The sequence below is a fragment of the Chamaea fasciata genome, unplaced genomic scaffold, assembly GCF_029207755.1.
Source record: "Chamaea fasciata isolate MVZ Bird 193981 ecotype frontalis unplaced genomic scaffold, bChaFas1.0.hap1 SCAF_16, whole genome shotgun sequence".
NCBI classification, from domain to species: domain Eukaryota; kingdom Metazoa; phylum Chordata; class Aves; order Passeriformes; family Sylviidae; genus Chamaea; species Chamaea fasciata.
Window position 1 is genome coordinate 2,090,378 of NW_027094101.1, and position 26,635 is coordinate 2,117,012.

At 43.6% G+C, this 26,635-nt stretch overlaps 2 protein-coding genes across 4 annotated transcripts in view; one reads left to right on the forward strand and one right to left on the reverse strand.

The window, feature by feature from the left end:
• Positions 1–182: 182 nt before the first annotated feature.
• Positions 183–24,845, reverse strand: PDXDC1 (pyridoxal dependent decarboxylase domain containing 1). Of its 2 annotated transcripts, none has more exons than XM_066198164.1 (23): positions 24,754–24,845; positions 18,498–18,571; positions 17,906–17,971; positions 16,671–16,754; positions 15,553–15,699; positions 14,845–15,034; positions 14,200–14,268; positions 13,622–13,700; positions 13,023–13,107; positions 12,160–12,208; positions 11,970–12,071; positions 11,673–11,798; positions 11,320–11,370; positions 10,343–10,406; positions 9,413–9,501; positions 8,680–8,785; positions 7,468–7,639; positions 6,700–6,818; positions 5,763–5,884; positions 3,803–3,895; positions 3,618–3,714; positions 2,832–2,936; positions 183–2,041 (listed from the first exon to the last, which is right to left on the reverse strand). In XM_066198164.1, exons 2-23 carry the CDS (start codon positions 18,569–18,571, stop codon positions 1,782–1,784), a joined length of 2,349 nt encoding a protein of 782 aa, XP_066054261.1. In that variant the 5' UTR covers positions 24,754–24,845; the 3' UTR covers positions 183–1,781. The 2 variants fall into 2 exon arrangements, with proteins under 2 accessions (XP_066054261.1, XP_066054260.1); XM_066198163.1 differs by lacking the exon at positions 24,754–24,845 and adding an exon at positions 24,183–24,378.
• Positions 24,846–25,888: 1,043 nt separating this feature from the next.
• Positions 25,889–26,635, forward strand: part of BMERB1 (bMERB domain containing 1) — a 60,020-nt gene continuing 59,273 nt past the window's right edge. For both annotated transcript variants that reach the window (XM_066198016.1, XM_066198015.1), the window contains exon 1: positions 25,889–26,189. In XM_066198016.1, coding sequence (XP_066054113.1) covers positions 25,889–26,189 — 301 coding nt within the window. The remainder of the gene's footprint in view (positions 26,190–26,635) is intronic.

Sequence of the window (26,635 nt, forward strand, 5' to 3'; positions counted from 1 at the left end):
TTCTGTTGCTCCAGTGCGGTAATTTGATGGGCAGAGGTAGAGAGGTGGCAATGCTGGAGGCTGACAAGGTGAGTCGCTGCACTGGTGTGCACTTCATTAAATGATTTTGCACACACAGGGAAAGAAAGAGCTTGCTGGAACGTAGGGAAGTGTCCTTCAACAATAACTTAATTCCAGAGGAATAATTTGAAGAATCTTTATTGAAACATTCAGGTAAGTATTTAAAGAATGAAGCTCATTCCAACAAAACTACTGATTTAACATTTCCAAATATAAAAACATTAAAAATTAATCTTTGTGGGGGTAACTTTTATCCCCAACAAATTACTGTTATTAACATACTTCATTGCACTAAAGAAACCAAGGAGGAAGACTAGTCAACTTAATTGCTTTTGCACTTTAGAAAAAAATTGCACTGATTTACATAAATTACCCAAGCAAAATTAACCATGGTCATGGCATCCCAGCACTGCAGGCTTCAGAAGTGGAGAGTCAAATCAAGTGCCAGTACAATTCAAAACCCTCAAATTTTGCAGATTATCAAAGTAAGTCCCACTACCACTACTGTCATTATGTGGTGGGGAGGAAAAGGAGGGAGGAAGAAAATCCAAATGGAGCTAACTGCAGTTCTAGAGGGAGGAGAGGGTTTGCATCACCATCGGGTTACTTGGGGAAAGCAAGTGTTGCCAAGGATGGCTTTTCCACAAGAGGCTCTGAAAACTTGCAGTGAAATGAGTAAGGTGATGTGGGGGAAGCACTTTTACACATTGGATTTTGATCAAATCTTTGTGCATTAAGTAGTCCCAGACACTCTGTAGCAAATAACCTAAATAATTTCTTCTGACTCTGTACAATTCCTACCATAGGTAAGTTACTGTTATTCCAAAAATAAGTGTCGAAACCATCACAAATGTATTGGTTTTTCAAGCTTTACTACAGCTATCTTTAAAAATACACAACAGAAGGAACTCCAGTTACACTGCATGAACATGTTCAGTATTTGGTGTGTAAATGCCGTGCAAAGGAAAGAAACAGTGCCTTGTGCTCCTTCCCAGGGCAGGAGTAGGAAGCTGGCCAGGCATGCAGATGCACTATTGCTTTCTAGAAGGCTGAAAATTCACTAACTCAGTGCCCCTGTAGCCAGGGCCGTGGCTGTGGGGGCAGTGCCACCAGAGCACAACAAAGGGGTGATGGCCCAGTGCTCCTCAGTGACTCCCGTCCACAGGGCCCCTGTCCCTCCACAGTGCTCACCACCCCACAGCTCTTGGGCAGGGAAAGAAGCAACACAGAACCAGGGTGACTGCAGGAGATGTTCTGCAGGAGAGCCTAAACTGAATTCTAAATATTAAAAAGGTGAGCAACTGCCAGTTGTTTTTTATAAAGTATAGTAACGTAAGATAATTTTACACTTATTGGGTGCAACTGTATTTTTCATCGTGTGCATGGCTGAGTGGTTAGTTAGCAACTTGTCATGCATGGACTCCTGCAGGAAGGATAACTGCCAAGTGTATTTACAAACCTTCATGAGCACTTAATAAATTTCACTACAGCTTTGGTGACACCAACATGGAGATGATTAAAGCAACTGTAACAAGTGTACAATAAGACCAATCTCTGTCCCAGGGGAGGGAATGTATATTTGTGCAAAATCCCAGTTAATAAGTGACAGTAGTTATTACTGTACTGTGTGTGGCACTGTTCACATTTTCAATGCATCATTACCACCCTGCCTCCCCGGGCAGGGGCCTCCTCGGCACAGTCTGAAATCCACACTCTGGATTTTATCTTTGACTTGCTTGGTCCTCTGCCTTGGTGCAGTCTGGTGGTGCTTTGTCACTGTCAATGTCCTCAGTGTCTGTCTTTGCCTGCACCACCACCTCCTGCTCCTCTGCTCTTTCCATCTCCAAAGGTCCTTGCTCTTGGCCAGGGGAGAGATTTGGGGGTCTCTGATCCAGCTTGTCCAGGTCATCGCAGTGGCTGATGGAACTGGTCTCACTGAACCCATCAGAGCTTCTCAGAGACCTTTTGAAAGCTTTCTGACCTGTGAAGTGTTTGAAGCATTCAGTGCCCATGAAGGCAGCAAATACAAACAGTGGTGTGCACAAGTTCAGTTTCCAAAGGAAGTATTGGAATTTTGTAAGAGCAGAAAAGTAGTTTTTGTTTGCATGTTACTTTGGACCCTGAACATAGACCCAAGACAGGTCTGCAAAGCAACAGCACCCGTTAGTGTATCCTGTGTCTGCAGACACACAACACTGAGCTGAAGCCAAGCTGCCTGCTTACAAACTGAAATCATTCCAGGTTAAACAACTGCACTGAAAGTCACAGGCTGGAAGCCACCAGCCCAAAAGATGGGTTAGAACTTGGTTTCCTGCCAGGCAAATCAGCATTAATTACTAATACAACTATGCAGAGAGTGCCACAGATTTAACAGATCTTCACCTCAGAATGGCTTAGGCCACAAAATGTTTGGTAGCAAAAGAAATGCAGCTGCTGAAATACATGACGACGTGTTATAATGCTTTTGTTTCAAATAAAACCGTTGGCTTGTTTACCTGTTCATTTTCAAAGCTCGATAACCTCATAATATTCCACAGAAGATTCCAGACTTTATGGGCAGTTGTCAGTTAATGGGACAACTTCCTGTAGTCACAGGAAGAATATGTGGGGAGAAAACAGCTTGGGGCAGTGTTCTGTGCCCTGTGCATGTTAAGGTTTTGAAGGCGGTAGAGGATGAGCTCTAGTTCCAGATGTTACAAAAGATGGAAAATCACGTGGGTCTTCCTGAGTCAGGGAAATTGTAAAAATTCAACTCAGACACAGAAACTTACCAGGAAGTCTTTGCTTTGCAAGGCTGGAAGTGGGAGTTGGTGGTGGAGTGCTGCCTGTTCCCTGGGCCTTTGATACATACATAGATTCCGTGGATTCTAGAGAACCTGCAGGTTAAAAAAACCTAAGTTGACTAAACTGAAACAGCAGTATTTGAGTTCAAACTGTCACATGGGGGTGATGCATTTCTGAGAACCCAGGGACACGAGTGCTGAGACTTCAAAAGTGAATCATTTTCCCCTCACCCTCATTTCACAACACTGCTACAACTCTGTAGTCCCATTTCCTTCCTGCCCTGGCATGTGACACCTTCCCAGCTGCAAGCTGTGCAGCAGTGCACGTGGTAGGGGCATCCAGCCATGTAGGCTCAGCATTCCCAGGGGAATGGGCTGTTCTCTGCTCTAAGAACCTGCCACTCGGTGCATCCGGAGTCACAAAGGCCCTGAGCACAGCAGGAAGCTTTCCCTGCAGGGTACAGACACACAGACACGTGGGCCACTGTCCTGGGTGTGAAAGCTACCCCCCAAACTCCTCCAGGATATGCAACCAGAGGTCACAAGGAATGATTCCTCTATTAATAAATGCCAGTGTCTACCATGGCTTTTTAAAATATAAACTGTACGAGAGAGAGAGAGAGAGAAGATTCTTACTGGGTGTTCCAGAGACAGTGCAAAGCACGTTCCTGTTCATCCAGAGGGTGGATTATGTCACTCGTGATCAAACCAGCACAGGAACTTGTGCTGCAGGCTCAGTACAGAACTGAACAGTCCCAGTGCCCCGAGCCCTACCTGCTGTCAAATTGAACGTCCTTCCCTTGGGGGAGGCTTGGAAGGGAGAAAACCAGTTGAGCACAGAGCCCACCACTGGGATCTGTCGCAGCAGCCCCTGCAAAGCACAATCCAACACTGGTGAGAAGAGCCCCCCGGGGAGTGAGGTACCTCAGGGTACCACAGGGCTGAGTTTGTGGCCTCACCTCTTCCAGCAGTCGTTCTTCATTTGCTTTCTGAAGCTGAAGTTGTGCTTCCTGTATCCCTTTTCTAACAACTTCAGTCATGTTTTCCAACAGCTAATAAAACCCAGAAATAAGGACATGTATTATTTGGACTTGAAACTGTCTTTTTAGTTCAGGCTTTCAAGATGGAGACAGGGGAGTCAGATATTTTTCTAGTTAAGGACAGTATGTGACAACTTCTATTTTATTATGACTGTAAATTAAAGAATGTACATACTGACTGCAGGATTTTTAAACACAAAAACCCAGAGGAAATAATGTCATTTTAAACAGGAATGGCGCTTTTTTTTTTTTTGCACTTAGAAATGAGCCTGTGACCCAAATTCTTTGAAAACCTGCTTAGCAAATAAATGTTCCTCGGATGAACGTCCGGGAAGAATGTTTATGTTTATAAAGTACATTTTGCTTCCTAGAAACACCCAGGACTTAAATCAGCCTGACAGTAACAAGTTATGTATCTGCCTATAGGTTCACATTGTTCTCCTGCTCTCACAAACAACTGCCGCTGATCCCTGAGGCAGCCCAGGCCAGCACCAGCAGTGTTTTATACTGCTAAGGGCAGGCAGTTTACTGGGACAGCTGCAGGGGCAAGGAATGAACAAACCCAAGAAGCTCTTTGTGTGAGACAAATGCCAATTTCCATGTATTCATGGTAGTTTTAACACCTCCTCCGAAATGCCAAAAACTTGTGTTATTGTCAGCTAATGGAAGGACAAGGAGGAAAGCTGCTCCTTTTCCCTCAGGGAGAGGCCGGCCCAAGACCCCTGGTAGTCCCTGACTACAGGAGGGAGGGCAGTGGGGTGGAATTCAGAGCACCAGGAAGAACCACTGTGTTCCTGGCTCAGTCACCTCCAGCTTTGGTCCTGCCTTTCAGTGCCTTTACTGCACAGCTCAGGGCAGGCTGGACTGATGTGGGTTTTTTGGAAAATCCTCTTTCTTGTACCAACCCTCCTCATCTGAGTGGGACAAGGGGCGTTCACAAATGGGTTCTGCTTCCCAGCTTTGGATCAAATGGTGAAGATCACAGATTTACTGCAGCTGGTCCCAAGGACTGCACCCTTCTGACCCTTCCACTACTCCCTTCCTCCCTGGAGCCCTCAGGATCCCAGGGGCCCATTAATTTCCAGCCTCTCCGCTACAACAGTTACACAACTGAAGGTGCTCTACAGACAAAACATTCCTCCATGTCACCCTCCAAGCAGCACAGGAGTCAAGAGTGGGCAGGAAGTCACTGCCAGAAAAGAATTCATTGCCATAATCAACATATTCCCATAAGCAGAAATAGGCAAAGGATTTCTGAAGTTCTATTTATTTTTGAGGTGAGAAAATCAAATGCCCAACACTAGCAGAATGAAGGGACAGATGTAATGCAGGTCACTTAGGAATTCTATTTTAGAAAACATTCAGAGAACCCCGTTCAGGTAAATGCTTTGACAAATAGAAGTTGCATCATCAGCTTTATTACTTCAGTAGGTAACTTGTAATTTCTGGGTTTAAGACACCAATTTAAAGTTTCTCACATGTTTTAGAGCATAGTTTTATCTTAAAGCTGGTATATAAAGAATCTCAATCCCACCACATCTAGCAGTGAAGAGAAACACCAGCTCACAACCAACCTACACCTTTCACTGTTGTTTTTTCACAGCTTAAAATCTGAATGATAAAATGAGGCTATTTCAGTACAACTGAAGGTTTTCATTGGAATATTGCACACAGGACCACGAACACAAATCCAGACATCCTCACAATATCATAATCCATAATTCTCCATATGTAGACACAGATTAATCCTTCCAGTAATTAAAACTCTCGTGGGCAAAAGCAACTTTTACTTTCACAATGAACAAAACCACGTCCGGAAGCCAATATGAAAGGGGAGAAAAAAAGGTGCTTCAATACTTTGTGAGTTATTAATACATACTCTTGAATTTTCTTCAATTTCTCTGCCTGTTGCTGCAATAGTTTCAACCAACTCTGACACATCCAGGTCCTCTGTGACCATGCCAATGTAAACACAGTTCTTCTGCCCTCCAAACTCCGGACCTGGGGGCACAGGGAGAGTCAGGTCTTAGTGCTGAACAAATCTGCAATCCTGCAAGTGAATCTGGAAACCTCAGTACACACCCCCCCTCCAGTACCTAAGGGCAGGATCTGTGTGGGTACAAACTATGCAGGCCAAGAAAGTTCAGCCCTGGGGGGTTTTCAAAGACAGGAAACATGCCCTGAGCAAGAAAAACAGTGGAAATTTTATACAGTCAAGGAGTTGTATTATAATTATCAGTGTTGAATATGCTTTAAACTCCTCAACTTTCTGCCATTTACAGATTACTTGGTTCCACAACCACAGGGCACTTAATTTTTGACAGCTGATTAGAAAAAGATCAGAGTTCTGAACAAGCAAATTAATACTTTCAGCTATCATGTGGCACAGTGTAAATGTGAGAGTGTTGCTAATTATCACAAGAGTCATCTAAAGCTTTTAGTTGAGCCACAGAGAGCAGCGAAGCCATCAGTGCCAGTGGTCTGGAATGAGATCTGCTTTCCACTAGAGCCAGCACTACTTAGGAAGGCTCAGTTCACACACAGGAATGCTGCAGCTTTTATTCTTTCTGCCAAGGAAACCCTTCTTGGTCTAGCTGCCCACACATCAGTTTTCACAAGGATTTCTGAGGACAGCTCACCTGGTGAACACCCCTGAACTGAAACACGGGGGAGGTGGGAATAGTTAGAGGTGTTCCTTTTGCAATTATCACATGGGCAGCAGCTCATTCTGCATTATAATGACCTATAAATCATTCTAGCACAGCTGAGAGAATAACTACTAGCCTGAACAGAAGTTCTTTAAATAGTGCAGTTACCCAAAGAAAAGGTGAGATCCGACTCCAGCTCATTTAACTTTTTCAAAAGTTCAGTGTTGATTTTTTCTAGTTCTTTTTCTTGTTTGTCATCATTCTTCTCATCACTGTGATAGTTGTACCTTCAAACCAAGCCAAGAGATAGTAATTTCACTTTACAGTACAAACAGAAGCAGCTACACATTTAGCACATTTCTACGCATTCCTGTATTTTACAAACAAAAAGTCTCAGAATATTACAGCTCCTACCAGCAAGTTTATTGGCATTTGTCATCAGGGATTGAGGGGTGGGCTGAGCTTGCTGCTGCAAACTCAACACAATAGATTTCTGGTTGCTATATTGATTATACCTGAACTGTTCTGACTATACAGAACCCTTCCCAGAGGGCTGCAGCAAAGGATCAGGACAGACACTTGGAGGGGTTTTCGAAATCTATTCAGCATATCAGTGAGTGCCATTATAGATAAAAATAGAAGTTATGCTTGGCTAAAGACAGTGGGATGCACTTGTTCATTACATATCCCACCCACACACACACTGCCTCCAATGTTACAACTGGTGCCCAGAGCAGCTCTTCAGCTTTTCTTAAAGAAATAATCAAAGAAAACAATTTTATGAAGGCAATTTCCTAAAAAGCACTCAAAAGCTTCAACTGGGTGCAAAGCCAGATAACATTCAGCAAATGAAACATCCAAATGACCACTGAAGAGACCACGTGCTCCAGTCTGCTCAAGCACAGTGTTTGCAAATACAGCATGAAGAAAATTTACCTCACAACACCTAACCCTGGCCAGGCAAGATCTTCAATATACAACAGGCCAACTGTTCTTCTCACTTCTTGCTCAAACTCCTCTCTCAGCTGCAGTGTGCTTGTCAACACCGGTATCTTCATTTTTAAGCAGTCTACCAAGTAATCAATGTCTTGTATTTCAGTTCCTAAAACTGCAGAGCAGAAGTGTTAGTGTGTGATCAGTGTGATGGCCGTGACACAGATGTCTGAGTTAAGGATTTGTAAAGGAGCTGCTCCGCAGGTTAGTCACAAATTAATTTACGGATAGTATTGAAGATCTTGGTCTATGTAAGTAGGTTTTTTGGTTCAGTTATCTATGCACTGATACATGAAAATGAAGTAAGGATTTAATGAAAACCTAATAAAAAGGATTTTCTCATGTTACAAACTAATAAAGGATATGCTACAATACCCTTTTACATTACATCAGTAGCTAGCATTAAAAAACCCCTACAAACATCTTCTTCCCATAGCCCAGCTGGTCACGAATTAGCTTCCATGCTGGTTTAAAACACAACATCACAGCATCACCAAGTCATTTTCTTCTAAAATCTACTGTTCTGTGTACACCAGGACCCTCTCTCATGAGTGTCAGCTGTTTTACAGCCCAAGCCCCTCACCCAGGAGACACTGTGCACCCCCTGAGCCCTGCACACTGCTCTGTGCTTCTGCAGAGCCTCAACTAAGAGTACATGACCCTTTCCAAAACACAGATTTTTTATTTTTTTTTTAATATCACCCCCATCACCAGTAATTATAGAAAACCCTGGAGGCTTAGTAAATAATTATTCTAGCTAAGTAGCTGTATTTTGAACACAAGCACCATTGCAGAGTTGAAACACCTGTGTAGAAAGGTCAGGCATCTGGTGTGAAGCAGCTGAGAGAAGGAATTTAACTGCTTTTCCTAATTCACTGCTTTTCCTAACGAGTTTAAAAAGTAACCAGGAAGTCTCTCTGCAGAGGTAGTGAGGCAACACGACCCACAACAGCTGGGCTCCCACTAACGCACCCAGCGCTGAGCTCAGCAGAATGATAAAGCTGAGCTGGTGTTGGTTTGTTTGTAAGAAAATCCTCCCCACAGGAGAATATCCTGAGGATCTCCTTGAGCACATCTGCTTTTACCCCAGGAGGCTGTTGTCCCATTGCACAGCAAAGCCCAGCATTCCCAGGGGCTGCCTGGAGTGAAGGTTACCTGCAGAAGTCATGAGCGGGCTGAAGCGCACGCATGTGCCCTCATCCTCCAGTTCCACCACATCCACCCCGCTGGCAGGAACCAGCTGTGCCAGCTGCTCTCCCAGCTGCAGGGACAAGGCACAGTTAGGGACCTGCACAGAGCATGGCTCCTGCAGGCCCTGCCTCGGCTCAGGGAACAATACAGATGCAGTTTTCTCTCAAAATCAGTTCTCGCACCAAAATACTTCGCCCTGCGGGCGGGATGACTGAGTTTGACAGATCCTTAAAATCATGAAAATTTGGGATAAGCTGCAAGTGTTACAAGTCAGAATTTTCTTGAAAATTGTCGCTGCCATTAGGTGTGCCATTACTGCACAAGGGATCCAAACCAGCCACGTGCTCAGGTCGGCCAGCATAGGCTTCTAGAATTATCTCAAGAGCTGGAAAAGGCAGCTGTCTGTTCAAGAATACACAGACATGGACAATAGAGCGTTGGGCTGATTTAAAAGAATTCTAGATTTCACATATACCCAGAAGACCTAGAGAAAAATTATGTGTAAAATGATCAAAAATGTGAAAGCAACTTTGCTTCAGAGAAAATGAATCTTTTAAACAGCCACAAGTTTTGCAAAGGAAATCGGATGGAGAATATCTTTCAAACTACTCTAACAAAGGGTCTCTAGCTCCTGATGACCCCCTGAACTATTCCACTGTCATTCCCCTTCCCTAAAGGAAAAAGCATCCATTCTTACCCACTGATTGAAGGTGTCATAAATGTGCCTTTCACTGCTTATTATGGGGTGCTGAATAGTTGAGGCCTGTGCAGCGTGTGAGGTCTGATCTGAATCCAAAGACACAAGAATCACAGAAGTGGATTTTTATTTACTTAATTAAACAAAAGGCAACCTAAAATTTAGATAAAAGTCAATTACGTTTCCAAGCTAATGTAACACATCTACACCGTGTACTGGGCCTGGAGCAGATGAACATGGATGTTTTGTAAAAATGTACTGAACACGATCAATACTAGAAGTAAAACAGAGTTGAATGTAATAGTTTTCAAAAAAAACCAAAACAAAACAAAAAAAAAAGTCCCAGTAAAACAGTTCTGAGTTTTGAGGTTAAAATGCCCTAATGGAACTATAACCAGTGTTTTCATAAAGCAAAATCCCATCACAGTAGGCTGCAATATTTAATACCTGTGGCAGCATTTCCAGAGCTGTTCCCAATGTGTTCTGCTGCTTTTAAAATTACTGCAACAGGAACTGTAATCAGTAAACCACAGAAACATGGTGCTTGCCATGAGCTATAAATGTTTGAAAGGAACAGAAAACCTGAATAAACCAAAATCTCTCCCCAGCAATACACTCATAACCAGCCTGCAGCTTGTAAGAGACTGCCATCACCTGCTCCCAAGCTCCAAATCATATGCAAATCTTCTCACTCAAGAAGGCAGAAAATTACTTGTTATGAAAATTTAAAACACTGCAGTCTGTCTAAAAAAAGAAGCTATCACATGTATGATTTGTCACAGATTACGACCAGCATTCACAACCTTTTTAATGTTACATGAGAGAACTGCACTACATCATATTTATTTCAAATTCATTTGGTGAATTAGCAGTTTAAACTGTATAGAGGGGTTTTTTTGGTTGTTGTTTGGTTTTAAATAAATCACATACCTCTGTTTGAATATTCCTGGAAAAACTTGAAAACCACCACAGGTGAACTCAGTTCATCTTCAACCTTCAAAAGAAAAAAAAAAGTCCCCTGTATTTTTTAAGATTTGATACCATGTACAATTCCTTTCACTACTGAGCAAAGCTTGAGTTCTCTTGGAAATCACCCCAGAATCACTGGGAAACATCAAGGAAGTTCCAGCAGGAAAAGTAAGATTATAATTGATCCTGCTTTGGGATCAGTTTGGAGAAACAGACTGAGCTACTGCTGCAGACAATCTGAGGCTACATTTCACAATCCTAAAAAATGCAGGGTTTGTTTAAGTAGAAGGGTAACAGATGCAGTCGCTTGAACTCCCAAGGCCATTAATACTCTACAGCTTACTCAGAAAGCTGACTACGTTTTCTATACATCAAATACTAACTAAAATGCAGGGGTGGGGGTCAGGGAATAAAATCACCAAACCCTGTTGGACAGGACATCTCACAGAAACTGAATTTGGAATGACTACATAAGCTGTATTTTCCAAACCTATTTCTGGTGTTAAAACCTCAGCTGGGATAGTTTTTGTGTACAATTTCAAAGGGTTCACAACAGGATCTCAACAGCAGGGTAAGATGCAGCCAGAATATATTAGAGACACTTATGGAAACTGGTTTCATAAATGTATCATTGAGCAAACCCATGTTCTAAATGGAATTAAATCAAGCTCTGAACACAACTTCTGGATGCTCTTCTGCACTCCCCTGAGTGCCCCAGTACAGAGCGACAGAACAAACACGATCCAGAGGTCACACACAACCAAGCCGTGAGATTTCACTGAACACCAGAACTTAATTAGAAAGATCCCAAGTGTCTTCAAAACAATGGCTATGATTTACATCATATTTTTAAATCATTTACTCTAGTCAAAGTTATTCTTATCATTTAACAGGCAGAAACTAAGACATACAACCAAAGTATTAAAAATAGACTGTACCGAAGTCTTAATGAAATCCAGGTTTTTCAAGTTTTCCAGCAGCCTTTGACTCTAGAAGACCAGAGCAGAAGGAGAACAAATGGAGGAGAGAAATACAGTTTTAGAAATTGAAAGTTATTCTGAAAAACATTAAACAGTCACAATTTTTGAGCAAAACCCTCCAACATGTCAGACTCATCCAGTTTTAATTTGTAAATTTGGAATGTAATAGAAAAATATTTTCGGGGGTTAGTAAAACACTGACTACAAAGTATGACCTTTAAAAAATAATACTTTGCATATAAGCACTGCATGTTGTAACTACCAAATTATATTGGACCTGAACTTTTACTAAAGTAAGGACTGTTGCTCACCAGTTGTGAGGCATGTTTTATCCTCTCCACAATGCCATCGTGGCCCAGGTACTGCAAGGAGAGCCACAGGGGCAGGGCACGGAGCTTCTCCACGGGCTGGCTGGACGTCAGCCCCGCTGCCAAGGACTGAGGAGGAGACAAACAAACAAACCGCTGTTAACCTCTCTTCAATGCTGCCACTTTTGGCAGCTTTGGAAATTATAATTTCCAAAATGCTTATGAAGAAGATGGCAGCAGTCTGGGATCAGAATCAAAGTCCCAGGGTGCTGAGAAGGGTGAGTGAGAACCTGAACATACCAAGGATGGATCCTCGTGTCTGTAGAGTGTCACTGCAGGCACTGCGGGGAGCCCCAGCCAGGAGCCCAGAGTCAGAGTCATGCTGTCACATTTTGTAGCAGCCTGAAGTTTATGGCAATAAGCACAACATAAGCCATATATATTTTGATTAACCTTACACAAGCCCATTTTAAAGTTTAGTGAAACATACCAGTACAGAAGAGGAGACATAACCCAAAGCCAAAGTTGCTAGATTCACGCTGGGGGAAAAAAAAAAAAAAAAGTGGGTTTAGCATATATTAAATATGTATTAAGAGACAGCATTTGAATCTGCAGTTTAAATATTTCATATTGACGTGTAAAGGGAAGTAATTTTTGTTCACATATTTTTCATTAACAATGCAGAAGACGTTGCTACTTGGTATTCTGAGACTGAAAACTCGAAAGTACAAATCTACTTAGTTCTAAAAATTTTCAGTCCAATATTTGGTGAAATTTGGTATCAGAAATACACAGCATGCAAATACAGCTATACTACAAAATACCAAGAGAAACAGTATATTTTTTGAAGCTGAAATAAAGAACCTTAGAACACTGGAATCTTCACTGACACTGTCCAAGTTCTTGAAACTTCTCTTTCTCTTGGTTTAATCTCCCTCCCAGTTCTGTTGCATGCTGCTCTTGCTGCAGCCTTCTTGACAACCTTCACTGAAGTGTCATTTCATCCTCAATAACCACTGTATAATGTCCACCCTGACTCAGAAGGTCTTTTTAGGTCTCCCTGGCCTAGAAGGTCTTTTTATTCATATGCCAAGCTCTTCAAAGCAAGGGCAGATAAGATTACCATCTGAATAGAAGTGATCACTAATCTGTGCTGAAATTACCTTTCCAATTAATTCTTCCTGTGTATGTAAATCAATTTCTATCTCACTATAACAAAATTACAACCATATAAAATGCTTACTATGACAAAAGTAAAGTTGGCTCTGGCTCTGTGTGAGCTGTCAAATTAGATGCTATTAGTCAGACTTTTTAATGAATGCAGTTATACAGAAAGAAGTCTCCAGTTCCTACCCTTCCACATGGAGCCACATCTTGTACTGCTCACAGAGCTCCTTCAGGCGGCCCAGCTTGTCCGTGTGCCCAGCACCTGGAGTCCCTGGGTGGAACAGGGCAAAGGCACAACAGGATCAGCCTCCACTGAGGCTCTAACAAATGAGCCTCTTGTACTGATTAGCATCTCAGATCACTTTCCAGGTCCCAAGCAAGGAACAGTCACCTCCCTTATTCATACTTAAAGCAAATTTTTTATGTGCGTTTAATTAACTACCAGAAAAATATAACTTTCAAGCTGAAGTTGATGGCGTATCCATCAAAATATTCTGAAGTGTTAATGTAAAACTGATTTTTAACATGAGATCTGCACTCACTAAAGTAAGTTACAGTCGTCTTAATACATCAACTGACATATGCAGAACTGTAACAGCACAATTCAATTTTAAATCAGTTAAATAAAATCCCCTTTGGACAGATAATTATTCTGTGCTCATTAAGATATTTCTTGATATGCAATCATTAAGATGTTTAGGAAAATGTGGAATTTTTTTTTCTATTGTATATGTATTCATGAAATAGCATGGGGGTTTTTATGATTGTTTGTCCACAGCACTTACCAGCATTGGCCACAAGCAACAAAGGCAGTTTTCCAAACTCAACATCATCTTTAATCAGTCTGTCCAACAAAGCAACATCCTGGTATCAGTAAGAAAACAATGTGTTTGTCAAACACTGGATTGTTTCTGCTGAACTGGGAAAATGCATTAAGATTGAAAATGAACAGCATCCTGAAGTTCTGAAAGGAAACATTCTCAATGTCTTTGGTTTTGACTTGCACTTTCTTCTTCTCAAAGGTAAAATAATCTGAAGACCAAATAAAGCATTTGTGAAAAATAAAACACAAATACACCACGTAGTTTGTGAAAGTTCTCCAACTACTCCTATTCTAGAAATCTTGCACTAAAAAGCACTTTATTCAAAAGCCATTAAAATATTTTGCAAATGACAAGACCAAGATATGAACTGTTTTTAGAAAATTTCCATCTATGATTCACACAGCTTTAATACAGAACACTTAGAGGTTGAAAATGTAAATATATTAAAAGCTTTTCCTAATAGCATACTTGATATTCATTTAATGAGGCTTAAAAACCAACCAAAGCACAGAAAGAGCTCTTAGGAGAGACAAACTTACCATTTGGTGCTGAGATCCAAACATAGTGTTACAAGGCACACGGCACACGCAGGAAAGGGGCAACCCTAACTGCAACAGAAATGATGGAATGTCAACTGAGAGATACTCTTTTCATTTCTTCATAAATACGGAGTGACAGAAAACCCAGTGTGACAATAGAAACCTAAATATTACATTACAAATTAAGTATTCTGCTAAAACTTCTAATCAAATTAATAAGAAAAAACCCACAGGACAAATTATGAATGTTTGGGCTCACGTCTATCTCACATGACCAACAGCTTCTGTAAAGCACAATGCAACCTAGAAACAATGCCTCATTTTTTAAAAAGTTAGCATGCAGGATCCTTTCACTGGAAATATTCAGAAAATTTCTCTTCCTCCCACTGTATCACTGCTGCAAAACACAGGCTGTAAAAAAAAAAAAAAACCTCCAAGTATTTTTCCCAGACAAATGGTTTTATTTTAAATGTATAGTCCACTAGAGCTGAGGTTACGCCCAGCATGGACTCTGCTTCCTTTGCTGTTATTTCTGCCACAAGGAAAAAGAAGTTGTCAAAATCCCCAAAGCTATTCAGGCAATATGAAGCCAGGTAGGTTCTAATTGCAGCTAAAACCAGCTAAAACCCCTGTGACTGACTTTACCTGATTGCAGAGAGCCTGGCCCAGGCCTGTCCTGGCTGCAGAGCTGATGTATATGACAGGCTGCTTAGTATAGAGCACGTTAAAGCCCTCGAGTGTATAATCCTCATAGCGGGAGTGAATTACAAGGCGACAGATTTTGAGGAGACCTTCACGATCATCTTCATGATAATAGGCTGATCCATTTTCATACCTGCACGAGCAACAAAACCAACAGTCAGTTTAGGGACTAAAATAACACCAACCAACAAAAAAAGCTTACCGCAGGATGAAGAAGACAAAAAAACCTTCCATTTTCCCAGGTTCAAGTAGATCAAAAGTAAACTTTTACAAGACTGGCTGAGATGAACAATGAGAGAAGCCTGGTATATATTTTCATTTAGACTCAGAGACAGAGTAAGAAAGAAAAAAACATCTGGGTTCCTTTAAGATTGCCTTCAGGGAGTTCAAAACCTTGCTTACTAAGAGCGTGGGAGGAAACACATAAAAGGCTTCATTCTGCTTTTAACATAGATTTCAATTCTGGGCTGCTAATTTTAAAGATAATGCAACCTGATATTCTTTAGGCTAGGTTAAGGTTGTGTTTCAGGCCTTCCAAGGATTTTTAAGTTTGTGGCACAGTGGTTTCTTTTGCTGACATCCTCAATCGAGTCACATCCATTTTTAAACATTATCACCACCTTGTAACATGAGTTATTCCCAGGGACTCACCTGAAAAGCCTGCAGAGCCAGAGAGTAGTGTCAGAGAGGATCCTCGTTGTAAGTTTTCTCAGTCTATCCCTGTCCAGCACAGATATATAAGCAGCCAGACTATGTCCCAGTAGAGCCATGTGACCCTGTTCACCAAGGTTCTGAAGTCTGCAAGCCAGAACAGAGGAAGTGCCAATCAAATCCGAGTCACGGGCATTACAGTAACATGGGGTTTATGGATTTTTAATGTAGACTGGCAGAGTTGGTTGACTTGCAATTGAAATATTTAGCAGAGAGAAGTGCAGTATATCACAGCCACCCTTGTGCCACTGTGTATGACACACTGAGCTGCCAGTGCACACAGAGCACTTCACCTGGCCCAGCTGCTCACAGAACAGCAACTGCTTTTGACCCAGCCAACATGAACTGGATCTAAGCACATTATCTGCACTGGGACTTGAAAGTGCATCAATACCCTTCCATCCTATGCACTGAAAACTCAGGACACTTACATTACTTTCTTTAGGGGCACAGCTTTTCTTTGTTTGTTGGGGGTTTTTTGTTTGTTGGTTGTTGTTTTATTTAATGGTTTTGGTTTTGGTTTTTTTTTTAAATCTTGAACATGTTTTTTGAATGTTAGTTTTCAATAATCCTCTGCAGATCAGTTAATGCTATTTCCATGTTACTGAAAAATGGAAACAAATGTTATTTCCTTTCATTTTAAAATCTACATTGATACACAATAAAAATCTATTCGTTTTCAAAGCTTTCTGACTTAAAACAACTTTCAGAAAGTGGAAAAAAATGAGCTGTCACATGAGAAACAATTCCCTTGTGTAACTCAATTTAGTAATTAGTAATGGAAGCTTTGTAATTTTAAGAAAGCCAAGCCTCATGCATTATTCTGCTTCACTATACAGTGTAAGGTGCCTTTAAAAAGTTACCTGGTTGCACAGTATTTTACACTTTAAAATACATAATACGTATACTTATGTATATAAGTATCTATATTAAAACAGAGAGAGAAATTATAGATACTGAAATGTATACAACTTAAAATTAAGTTGATAAGTTCTATATTGATCAGAATATAAAAAAATCAGGTGTCTTCCACATACAGTAACTGACACTGGCCTTACCTGTAGGACTGTGAAGTTTCCTCTTCCTCCTCTCCGTGCATTAGGTTCTGAACTAACTGAAGAATGCTCACCATATCCTGGCCACTGGGAGGGGAAACAAAGCCACATTAAAGAGACCCAGGCAGGTAAACACCAGCATCTAACAGAGGCCATCTGGGACACTCCACTTTTACTGGATGCTGAGTGCAGCAACAGAAATGGTTCCTTGGTCTCAGAAAAACTGATCACAAAGAGGAGAACGCTCAATCAATTCAAAACCTGACTTGCTTTTAGTAGGAGACTCAGCAAAACAAATCTACTGATACCTGAAAATTTGGTCTGAAAAGCCTGACTTGCCAGCATTGAATTCTTTTTGCTACACAGCCAGGCAAAGCAGTAGCTAAGGATCCACATGAACCAGCTTCAGCTCATAACTCAGCACATCTCTTAAGCAAATCCCAACAAATCTGTTTCTGGCAGACACAAGCTACGTTAGACTTCTCACATGACATGGTAAAACCGGAGAAGATCCAAAACACCTCAATTTTTATAACTCCAACTAAAATTTACAGTAGTGTTAGAACTTACATTGACAGGATTGCTTTTTATTCACAGGGAAGATAACTCAGTGTCTCCACTCAAAACCAGGGTTAGCTTCTGCACAGCAGAGCCTTAAATAGCTTTTGCAGTATTTTCTGAAGTGCAAGCCTGAGCCCCTGCAGGATCATCTCCCACAGAGTAACACAACCAATTTAAACCTTCATTTCCAGGTACAATGGTGTTACCTGCCTTATGCACAAGAGCTCTGTTTAATTTCTAAAGACAGCTGTGCTGAAAAGGTGGGAGGTTTCTGGGGTTTGGGTTTGGTTTGTTTTTGTTTTTTTTCCTTACTGTTTTCTACCTTATCAGTCTGTTACATTTTTTTAATCTGGGTACTTTAATTGAATAGAAGTTTATGTTTATTTTGAGTCTCAATCACAGCTGTAGGCACCACTACTTCATCAGATTCCAAGAGTTCAAAATTTCAGTCACCAAGGACAATTAATCTTTTTTTCTCTCTTTTCCAGATGAGAATGAAAATAGTTGGTATAATTATAGTATTACTTTTTTACACCTATGTGAGTATGGGAAAAATTTTATTATGGTGCCTGCAAAATATTAACTTTTCTATTAATGCAAGTTGCTTGGAAGACAAACATGCTATGTGTAGTTTAAGATTTTAAAAAGAGCATTATCTAAAAATTGCTGCTGCCTACCTGCCTTGGAGTGGTCCAGGAATATCCTTCCGTGCATATTTCTTTTCATTTTCCTCCTCCACTTTCCTAAGTTAAAAGACACAGAATAAACTCTGTATTTAGTTTGTGTGTGATAACATCAAATAAGTAACTGGCTTTGATTTGCAGAAATACATACTGACACTTATCTATTTCACTGCCAACAGGTTCAGAAATAAACCAGATGAGATCAACAGAAAAGTTTAGTTCAGACTGAATTAAAGAGTTCCCAAGTTGTTAAAGTTTTCGGTTCTTTAGCAGAAAGCTTAGAGAGGAACCTCATATATACAGGAATCAAAAATTACTTCCACTGCAATAATAAAAAAAAAAATCCTCACTTTGAAAAACAGACTTAGAGAACATGTATATATACATATAAACATGTATACATTTACTTTAAAAATCCCAGCATTTGAGAAACAAAGACGATTTGTATAGGTGTAAGCTTCAGAATGACAACGTGACCTTAAACTATCAGGAACACGAGGGGGTTTTCTGCTTAATGCCAGTTACACAAAGAACCTTCCCCTCAGCACAAACAGCTGTTGTTTTTTATTGTATCCTTTGCACACACCTCTGATTGTCTTCCAGCATCTTCATTGCTTCGTTCAGATTCTTCCCCATTTCGGCTAGAGTAGGGTCCACCATCTTTCAGGAAAAAGACAGCAACTTTCAAGAAAATGTCACAATCCATTTGTCTTATTACTGTCTCTACAATCTAATAAATGCTAGAAGGGGTTAAAAACTCAACATTTGGACCTAGAAAGACAAGAAAGTATCCTTTGAGACTGCCCTAGATGAGAAATCAAATGGCATCATTCCCTGCCACTTCCCCGGGAGACTTTTACAACTGTAGTTTTCAAAACAGATGAGAAACCCAAACACTGCTGTAAACGTATTTTTTCCTCTTTTTTGTACCTTTAAACCAGTTTTTAACCTTAACTAATTGGAGAAATTCCCTTTATACAGACAAAAGGGTGAAACTAACCTGCAGCAGGCAGCTAAGACGGGCTGACATGCAGCAATTATCCTCCAGCTGCACAGAACAGGCCAAAAATCCTGATCTCACTGCTGAAATCAGGTAACCACAGGTATTGCCAGGATGGAAAAGTTTAAAAATCATGGAACTTATTTGCCCTGCACTGATGACAAGCTCAAAGTATTTCCCAAAGAACTGCTGTGGGTTTGAAGAAGTCTCTTTCATCAACTTTAACCCAAGAAGCCTGACAGAAACTTGTGACACTGACACCAGACACCTGGACAGGAGCATTTATCCCTTTAAGGATCAGATGCCATTTGAAGCTTCCAGAGAATGTGGAAGGTGTCACCTGGCAGAGCCTGACTTACCTGTATTTGAAAAATAAATATATGTGAGGGTAGAGGGCAACACCACTGCTAAGGCCCACCACGTTAGATGGCAAAACCCCCTGAGCCACTCAAGTGACCCCATCAGAGAGTCCCCTGTCCCTGCATAACCCCCATAAATCCAACACCAAGCCATCACCCACGTCCCAAAGACTCTGGTGGTTACCCCTGCAGGCTGCTCCTGAGGTTGGGGGGACAGGGGTTGTTTAAAGAAAAAAAAATCCCACGGGCAAACACATTCCCTCAGGCAGATGCAGACACAAAGGCAAATTTAATCACAGAAGGTAGTGGGATTCATTTACATGAGGATTTTTACACTATTTTCATCCGGAAGACTGATCAAGAAAGGGGAAAAAAAATTAAGTTGAGAGTTACCGTATGTTCAAAGTCTATTTTTAACCAAATATTTTGAGATTTAACTCACATTACAGCAAGTGGTAGGTGGCTGAAAGGATCAGTAGCTGGGCATGGGCACAGCGATCAGACCAAGACTGACAATTCTCTGTTCTGTGGCTTTGGAAGGGGCCAGTGACAAACGTTTGGGGGGAGAACACAAGAACAGAGCAAGTGCTGAGTATTATTTTACCATCAGAACTCCCAGCATCCAGCAATAAATAGGTTTTTACGCTGACTTTTACAACAACCACCAGGTATGAGGGCCACAACCTAATTAAGCACTAAATGACAAAGCAGTACAAATACAAAAAGTTCCAGACCTCATCAGAGATGAAAAAAATCCAACAGACACTGCAAGCATTCAAGACTCAGAAAAAAAACAGATATAGCCAAAGGAAAAATATAAATCTGATCTTTGGTAATATGTCCATACATTTTGAGTGGTTTCCAGAGTTGCACCATGTCAAAGAAACTCTAGAAAGCCGTTCAGGGGAAAAAAAAAAAAATCAGTTTTGTTGCTGCAAGCCCTTAAAGGAGTAAATGACTGGACTAATCTACTGATTGTGATTATCTCATATAATTTAATTTGGGCTGTCATAAAACATGATCAGTGGCTGGAAGGCAGTCACTCGTTTGAACCTTCCTTAGCATCACATGCAATATTCAAACAGATCTGTCGCAAATGAGGATTAGAGATTACAAAACATTACAAAAAAGGGCTCTGAGGTGCTCTTGTTTGTTACTAACATAAAATTCACCTGCTGAAATGACATCAGATGTTAAAAACTGCACATCCTTAACTTGTGACTCATCCTGTCTCAACCACTAATAATTACACACACGAAACCCTTCTGCCAATAAAATGCCAGAATCACTACATAAAATAGAGCTTTACAACTCCTAAGTTAGACTAAGCTCCAAAAAATGCTATGAAATCCACAGTCTTTGAATCCACAATTCTGGTATGTGCTGAATTGGGAAATTAATCCCTGCTGATTTTTTCCTATTGCCAAGTGGATATGCAGCAGCTCATTTTCTCCTCTGAGTTCTGGAAGGAGAAAAAGCCCACCTTTACTTGCCGCATGCTGAACTTGTGATATGCTCCTCCTCAGCTCACATTACTAAGGGCATGGAGGTGGGAGGCAGGAGACTTTCTGCCTTTTTTTTTTTTAAGCAGCAAGAAAAAATAGGTGTGGCAAAGTTGCAGCAACAAACCATTCAGTTAAGAAAGGTTTCTGAACACACTTTAATAGTAACAGCAGTAATAAACAGAGTATTTTTTTTCTTCCTGGTCTTGTGCTGGTATTGAAATGACCGTGGGATGAGCTCTGGAACACTCCCTCCTGAAGCACAGCGCAGCACAGGTGGTCAGGGGGTCAAAGCAGGGGCAGGAAGTTACAAGACATGGAAATCCTCCCAAGCTCTAAGGAGGCCCCAGCCATGACTTTTCCCTTCCAGCTTCAGCATCCCAACACCTCCTGCCTCCTTCAGCCCCTCACACACCTCACTCAGCTGCTTCCACTTTTATCATTCATTGCCTTCAAATGTGTTAATCCAACTCCCTGAGCTTATCCTGCCACAGCTTCGATTTGTAGTCACTTCCCTACTCTCTAACTAATCTGTTACTAGCTTATTAAGTACTTTGAACTGTTTATGATTTTACAGGCAGGATGTCACACCTTGGACTCGCTTGGCAGCTGGGGAGAGGATAAGGGGCCATTCTCCAACTGTGATAAGAATGAAAATTAATTGCAAATTCCAAAGGGAGAATGCTGCTTCTATACCAATGTTTTACAATCGTGATTTTGCACTTCTGTAAGCTGTACTCCTAATGAAATAATGGGGTGAATTTTAAACTGTTTACATAAACCAATGTGCAAAGCAACTCAAAGGTGCAGCTCATTCCCTGTTTCATTTCCCCACTACATTATCATAACACCTTAAAAAAGTTTTTCCGTGAAGTTTTACCATAAAAAACCAAACCCTCTTCTCAACAGTAAATTAATCTCGAACAATATCAATATTGTTCAGCCAAAAGAATATTGTTTTTATTGTCTCGGGAAAGAAAAGTTTAAGATAACAAAAAAAAAAAAAAACAAAAAAAAGGCAGACACTTTGTGATGGTTTGGCTTGAATAAAAAATAGCACTGTGTAATCACAAGACTTCTGCTTATAGATGTTTGCTCTTTTTATCTTTGTTTCCCTGACATGCAGCAGGACCTTAATGCAGCTCTGCTGCTGGGAGTTTTCTGTAAACTTACCAGGATGTTGTGGTAAATAGCACAGTAACAAAAGAGCCAAAGGCTGAGCAAGAAACCAAAACAGTTTTCATGTTTAGGGAAAAAACTGCTGTAGAGACAGCAAGAAGTTATAAGGAAAGAATTTGCATTATTTTGCCATTGACAAAGTCACCTAACTTGAAATTTAAAAACCTTCAGAAGATTGGTCACTTCTATCAAAATCCAAATGGGGGAAAAAACAGAATAGTTCTGCTAAGACAAACTTCTGAAATCTAACACAGGCTTCTAGAATTATTTAAATAAGTCCAGCCCAACAAAAGATTCCTGAATTTCAGATAAAATTAATTGTAATTATATCACTCATGACACACAATATGTTAAAAAATAACGCGAAAACATTTCTGCTGAAACAAAGTCAATTTGCAAAATCAAACCAAGAGCTTTTTGGTGTGTCAGATTCTACAATGGTTTCATCGCAGTCGCACTGTGCAATGTTTTCAACTCTCAGCAAGTTCCTCATCTGCTAAAAAAATATTTTTCCATCTGCTAGACCCTAAGGGCTGCAGTCACACAACCTCACTGCATCACAGCTCATTAGGTGGTTGTACCAAAGTGGTTGTGAAAAAATACAGAGTTGCAACAAATGTTAACACAGGTTAAAAAGTACCGATCACGTCGCTGGCGCTCCGCTAAGCTACAGGTACAAATACACAGCAAGCAGAGAATCCACGGTTCAAATAAAAGACAGTCTCAAATCTATCATGATAATGCTTAAATAATGTCCACGAGATAAGTGGATAGACACTCTCTGCAGAAAAATTCCTCCCAGCTAGGAGGAATTTCAAGTCTGTTTGGGGAGAAGACTTGCTCAAGACCGGATAAACTACAAATTGTACAGATCTACCACAATCTTAACCAAAGACTATTCCAGGAGAGCACTTACTGCTAAATATCTAGAAGACCATAATTGTATTATAATTATATTTTATTATACAGAGGACTCCAGCTTTTATCACACATGTGGAGCAAAGCTGTGATAAACAAGCGAGGAAGTAAACCAAATGACTGTTCTTGACACATGTCTATCTGCATGTATGGAAAAATCAGACATGCCAGTTTTTGCAGAACATCATAGACTATTCCTCACATCAAGAACAATCAAAACATGGATTTCTTTTAGGCATTTCATTCTTACAGTGCGTTTAGTGCTTCTTATGATGAATTAGTCAAGCAAAGAACTCGGTCAGTACTACACTTGCCCCGTATTAATGCACCTATTTTAAATAACCGTGTATCATAGGAATGTTCTCTCTGAGTCAAGCTCATAGACAGCATACTCCAAACTATTCCAATGAAGTTTTACTGAAATAATTAAGATTTTTCAGAGCAGGCAGCAGTCACTTCTGTCAGCACCAGTAAAGAACCTCAGCTTTTAAACACTAACAAATACTCTGTAGCGGTGTATTCTTACAGGAGGAAGCTTGCAATATATCAAACTTTTCCCCCCACCAACCCATTAGCCACGTCAGAAGGACACTTCCTGAATTTCCTAACCATTTTCACTGGAGCACATCCCATTCAAATTTCTCTGGACCACTCCAAGGATCCCATCAAACCGAGCATGCTGCATCTAATAAATGACGCAAGGAGGGGCGTGTGCATGGAGCTTTAAGCACACGAAGTGCTCGTTATTCCAGAGGCACTGTGTCCCCAGCGGGACAAGCTCCGGGAGGCGCAGGACCCTCGGGCCCGGGACAGGTGTGGAGCGGCCACTGAGTCAGAGTGACAAACAGCTCCGTCCGGCACCCGCGGCTCTGCAGAACCAATATTTGCTTCTACACCGCACCGGCCACCAGAGCAAACGCAGCGCAGCGAACGCCTCCCTCTCTATTTTAAAAATGGGTAAAATAATTATTTATTAATATTTCCTCTCCTATCCTGCTGAAGGCTAACACTCACAGGAAATAAGCTCCACCTTTTTTTTTTTTTTTTTAAGGAAACAAAAAACCCGCTCCTGAAGCATTTCCTGATAGTTATTCTGCCTAGTTCCAGATCCGGGACACAGATACCGGTCACACCGGCGGCTGCGGTGGGGACACGCCCGGGGGCTCCACTGCTGCCCCAAAGGCAAAGCCGCCTCAGCCCCGGGGGCAGCGCCGCGCCCCGAGCCCCGGCCGCCGCCGGCCCGCGCCCCTCCCCGCGTCCCCGGCCCCACCGCACCCGCCGCGGCCCCGGCCCCGCGGCGCTGCCCCGCAGACCTTCTCTAGCGAGCCGTCCATGGCCACGGGCCCGGCGGTGCCGCCCCGGCCGCTCCACGCTGGCAGCGCTGACGGGGCCGCGCGGGGCGGGCCGCGCTCGCGCGCTCACCTGGGCAACCGGCCCGCCCCCCGCCGCACGCACCACCGCGCCGCGCCGGAGGGGCGGTGCGCGGCGGCCACACTGCGCACGGCGCGCCGGGGCCGGAGCCGGCCCTGCGCTCCGCGCGCCGCCTGAAATCGCTCCCCCCCCCCCCCCCCCCTCGCCGGCTGGTGGAACAGTCCCGGAAAGAGCCCGGGGAGGGGGGTCAGTGACAGATACTGGCGCATGCGTAGGGAGCGCGGTCCGGGCGGTGACGGGCGCCGGTTCTGGATCGGAGACACGAGTCCGCGGGTTCGAGTCCCTGCCGCGGCGGGTCGTGGCAGGCCGGACGCCGGCAGGGCTCTGCGTGGCCCCAGCCTTCGCGAACCTCTCGGTTGTCACCCCACTGTCGCCTGCGGGGGCACCGAAGCCTTTCTTCCGCGTACGCGTCCCGCCCCGGAACGCTGCACAACCGCGGCGGACAGCACGCACCTGCCTGTGGGCTCCTGTCCGACGGGCAGCCCCCGGAGACCCAAAGCCTGGGCTTTTCCTGAGCTTTATTCCTGTTCTTTCAAGCCGGAGTCACTTTCCGGTACATATCATTCGTCCTATTACTGCTGGTTTTTAGTGCCATTGCTGTTATTTACTGGCACTATTAACAGCCGGCGTTGTTTTGCGCAGGGATGTGTTGGGATGAGGAGCCGGGAAGGGCAGCCCGAGCCCTGACACAGCGTGTCCGCCAAGCGCTGGGCAGCGCGCTCTACACTCTTATTAAAAATTGCTTAAACCAACAAGCCATCCATGCCTATTTTTAGTCTTTCATGGAAGAATTCATGATCGTTTCAAAGACATAAATCCAGGTCACAGGGCGAACTACCACCTCCTGCCTGGAGATGGTTCCCGCAGTCAAGCCTGAGCCCATTGCCAGGAGCAAGGGGGAACTGCGGCGCTCCCGGATGCGCTCCTTTCCTTTCCTTCCGTGGCCACCCTCGGTGTCACCTCGCTACGGGGATTTCAGATCCACTTTGTGGCACTGGGTCTGTGCGTACAAAGCTGCGGACACGAGTCTCTCTTCAATAACCTCACATGTGGCTTTCTCCTCACGTTGTCTCAGCAGCAGAGGGCAAAGCAGAGGAACCCCACGGGCTGCTGCTGCTGCTCAGCAGCCGTGCATCGGCCCTGCTCAGGCTGCAGAATAACGGCAAAATTGAGAAGAAAAAGCCATAACCTCCTCATGGAAGCACACAACAAGGAGATAATTTTAAAAAGATGATAAGGAAACTGTGCCTAGTTCTCATTTGTCACTCCATAGTTGCGGCAATAATGCACGGTGACCCCATGGTGCTACTTAGACCAAAGCCCAGGCGACACAGTCACCTACATTTTCGGGGTGAATGCACAGGCACTTGAGAAGCGATGCCACGAGCTGACGCCCGGCTGCCCTGCCGTCACCCGCGGGTCATCCACCACCCACCGGGGCCCGGCGTGGGGAGGGAGCCGGCCCTCCCCGGCACAGAGAGCGCTCCGGGGCCGCGGGGATGGCGAGGCGGCGGGCGGGCCCGTGGGAAGGAGGAGGAGGAGGAGGAGGAGAAGGAGGAGGAAGAAGAGGCGGAAGCGGCGGCGGGCGATGGCCGGGGCGCTGCGGCGCGGCGTGCGGCGCTTCCCCTGGCTCTGCAACGTGCTGCTCTACGGGGGGCTGTTCGCGGCGGGGGACGCGGCGCAGCAGCTGCTGCGGGGACAGCCGCCCGACTGGGCTCAGACGCGGCGTGTGGCGCTGGTGGCCCTGGCCTTCCACGGCAACTTCAGCTACGTGTGGCTGCGGGCGCTGGAGCGGGCGCTGCCCGGCCGCCGCCCGCCCGCCGTGCTGGGCAAGGTGCTCTGCGATCAGCTCCTGGGCGCGCCCGTCGCCGTCCTCGCCTTCTACACGGGTGAGTGCCGGGGGCTCCGCCGCCCGCAGAGCCCCGCGCCGGCGGCGGCACCGCATGGCCGCCCGCACCGCCTCGGCCGGCGGGCACCGGCAGCGCACCGGCGTCCACCCCACGGAGGCCGCGGTGGGTGGGGACCCCCTGCCCGCCCGGAGCGGCTCCCGCATCCCAAAACGCCGCTGCCCGGGCGCTCGGAGCGGGGGCCGCGGCCGGGGGACTCTGCAGAACCCCGGCAGCTCCCCCCGAGGATGCTGAACCGCCTGGGGCGCTTCCGAGCTTTCCATCAGGGGTGCTGGACCAAAGGAGACCTGTCCTGAGCTCGTTCGGGCCCGTAGCTTTTAGTTAGCAACAAGGGATGCAAAGCACCTTGCAAGGATCGTAGCATCCACGGCTGTTTGAATTGCTGTGCTCAGTTCCAAGCGGCAGCTGTCTCATTTTCCAAAACACAG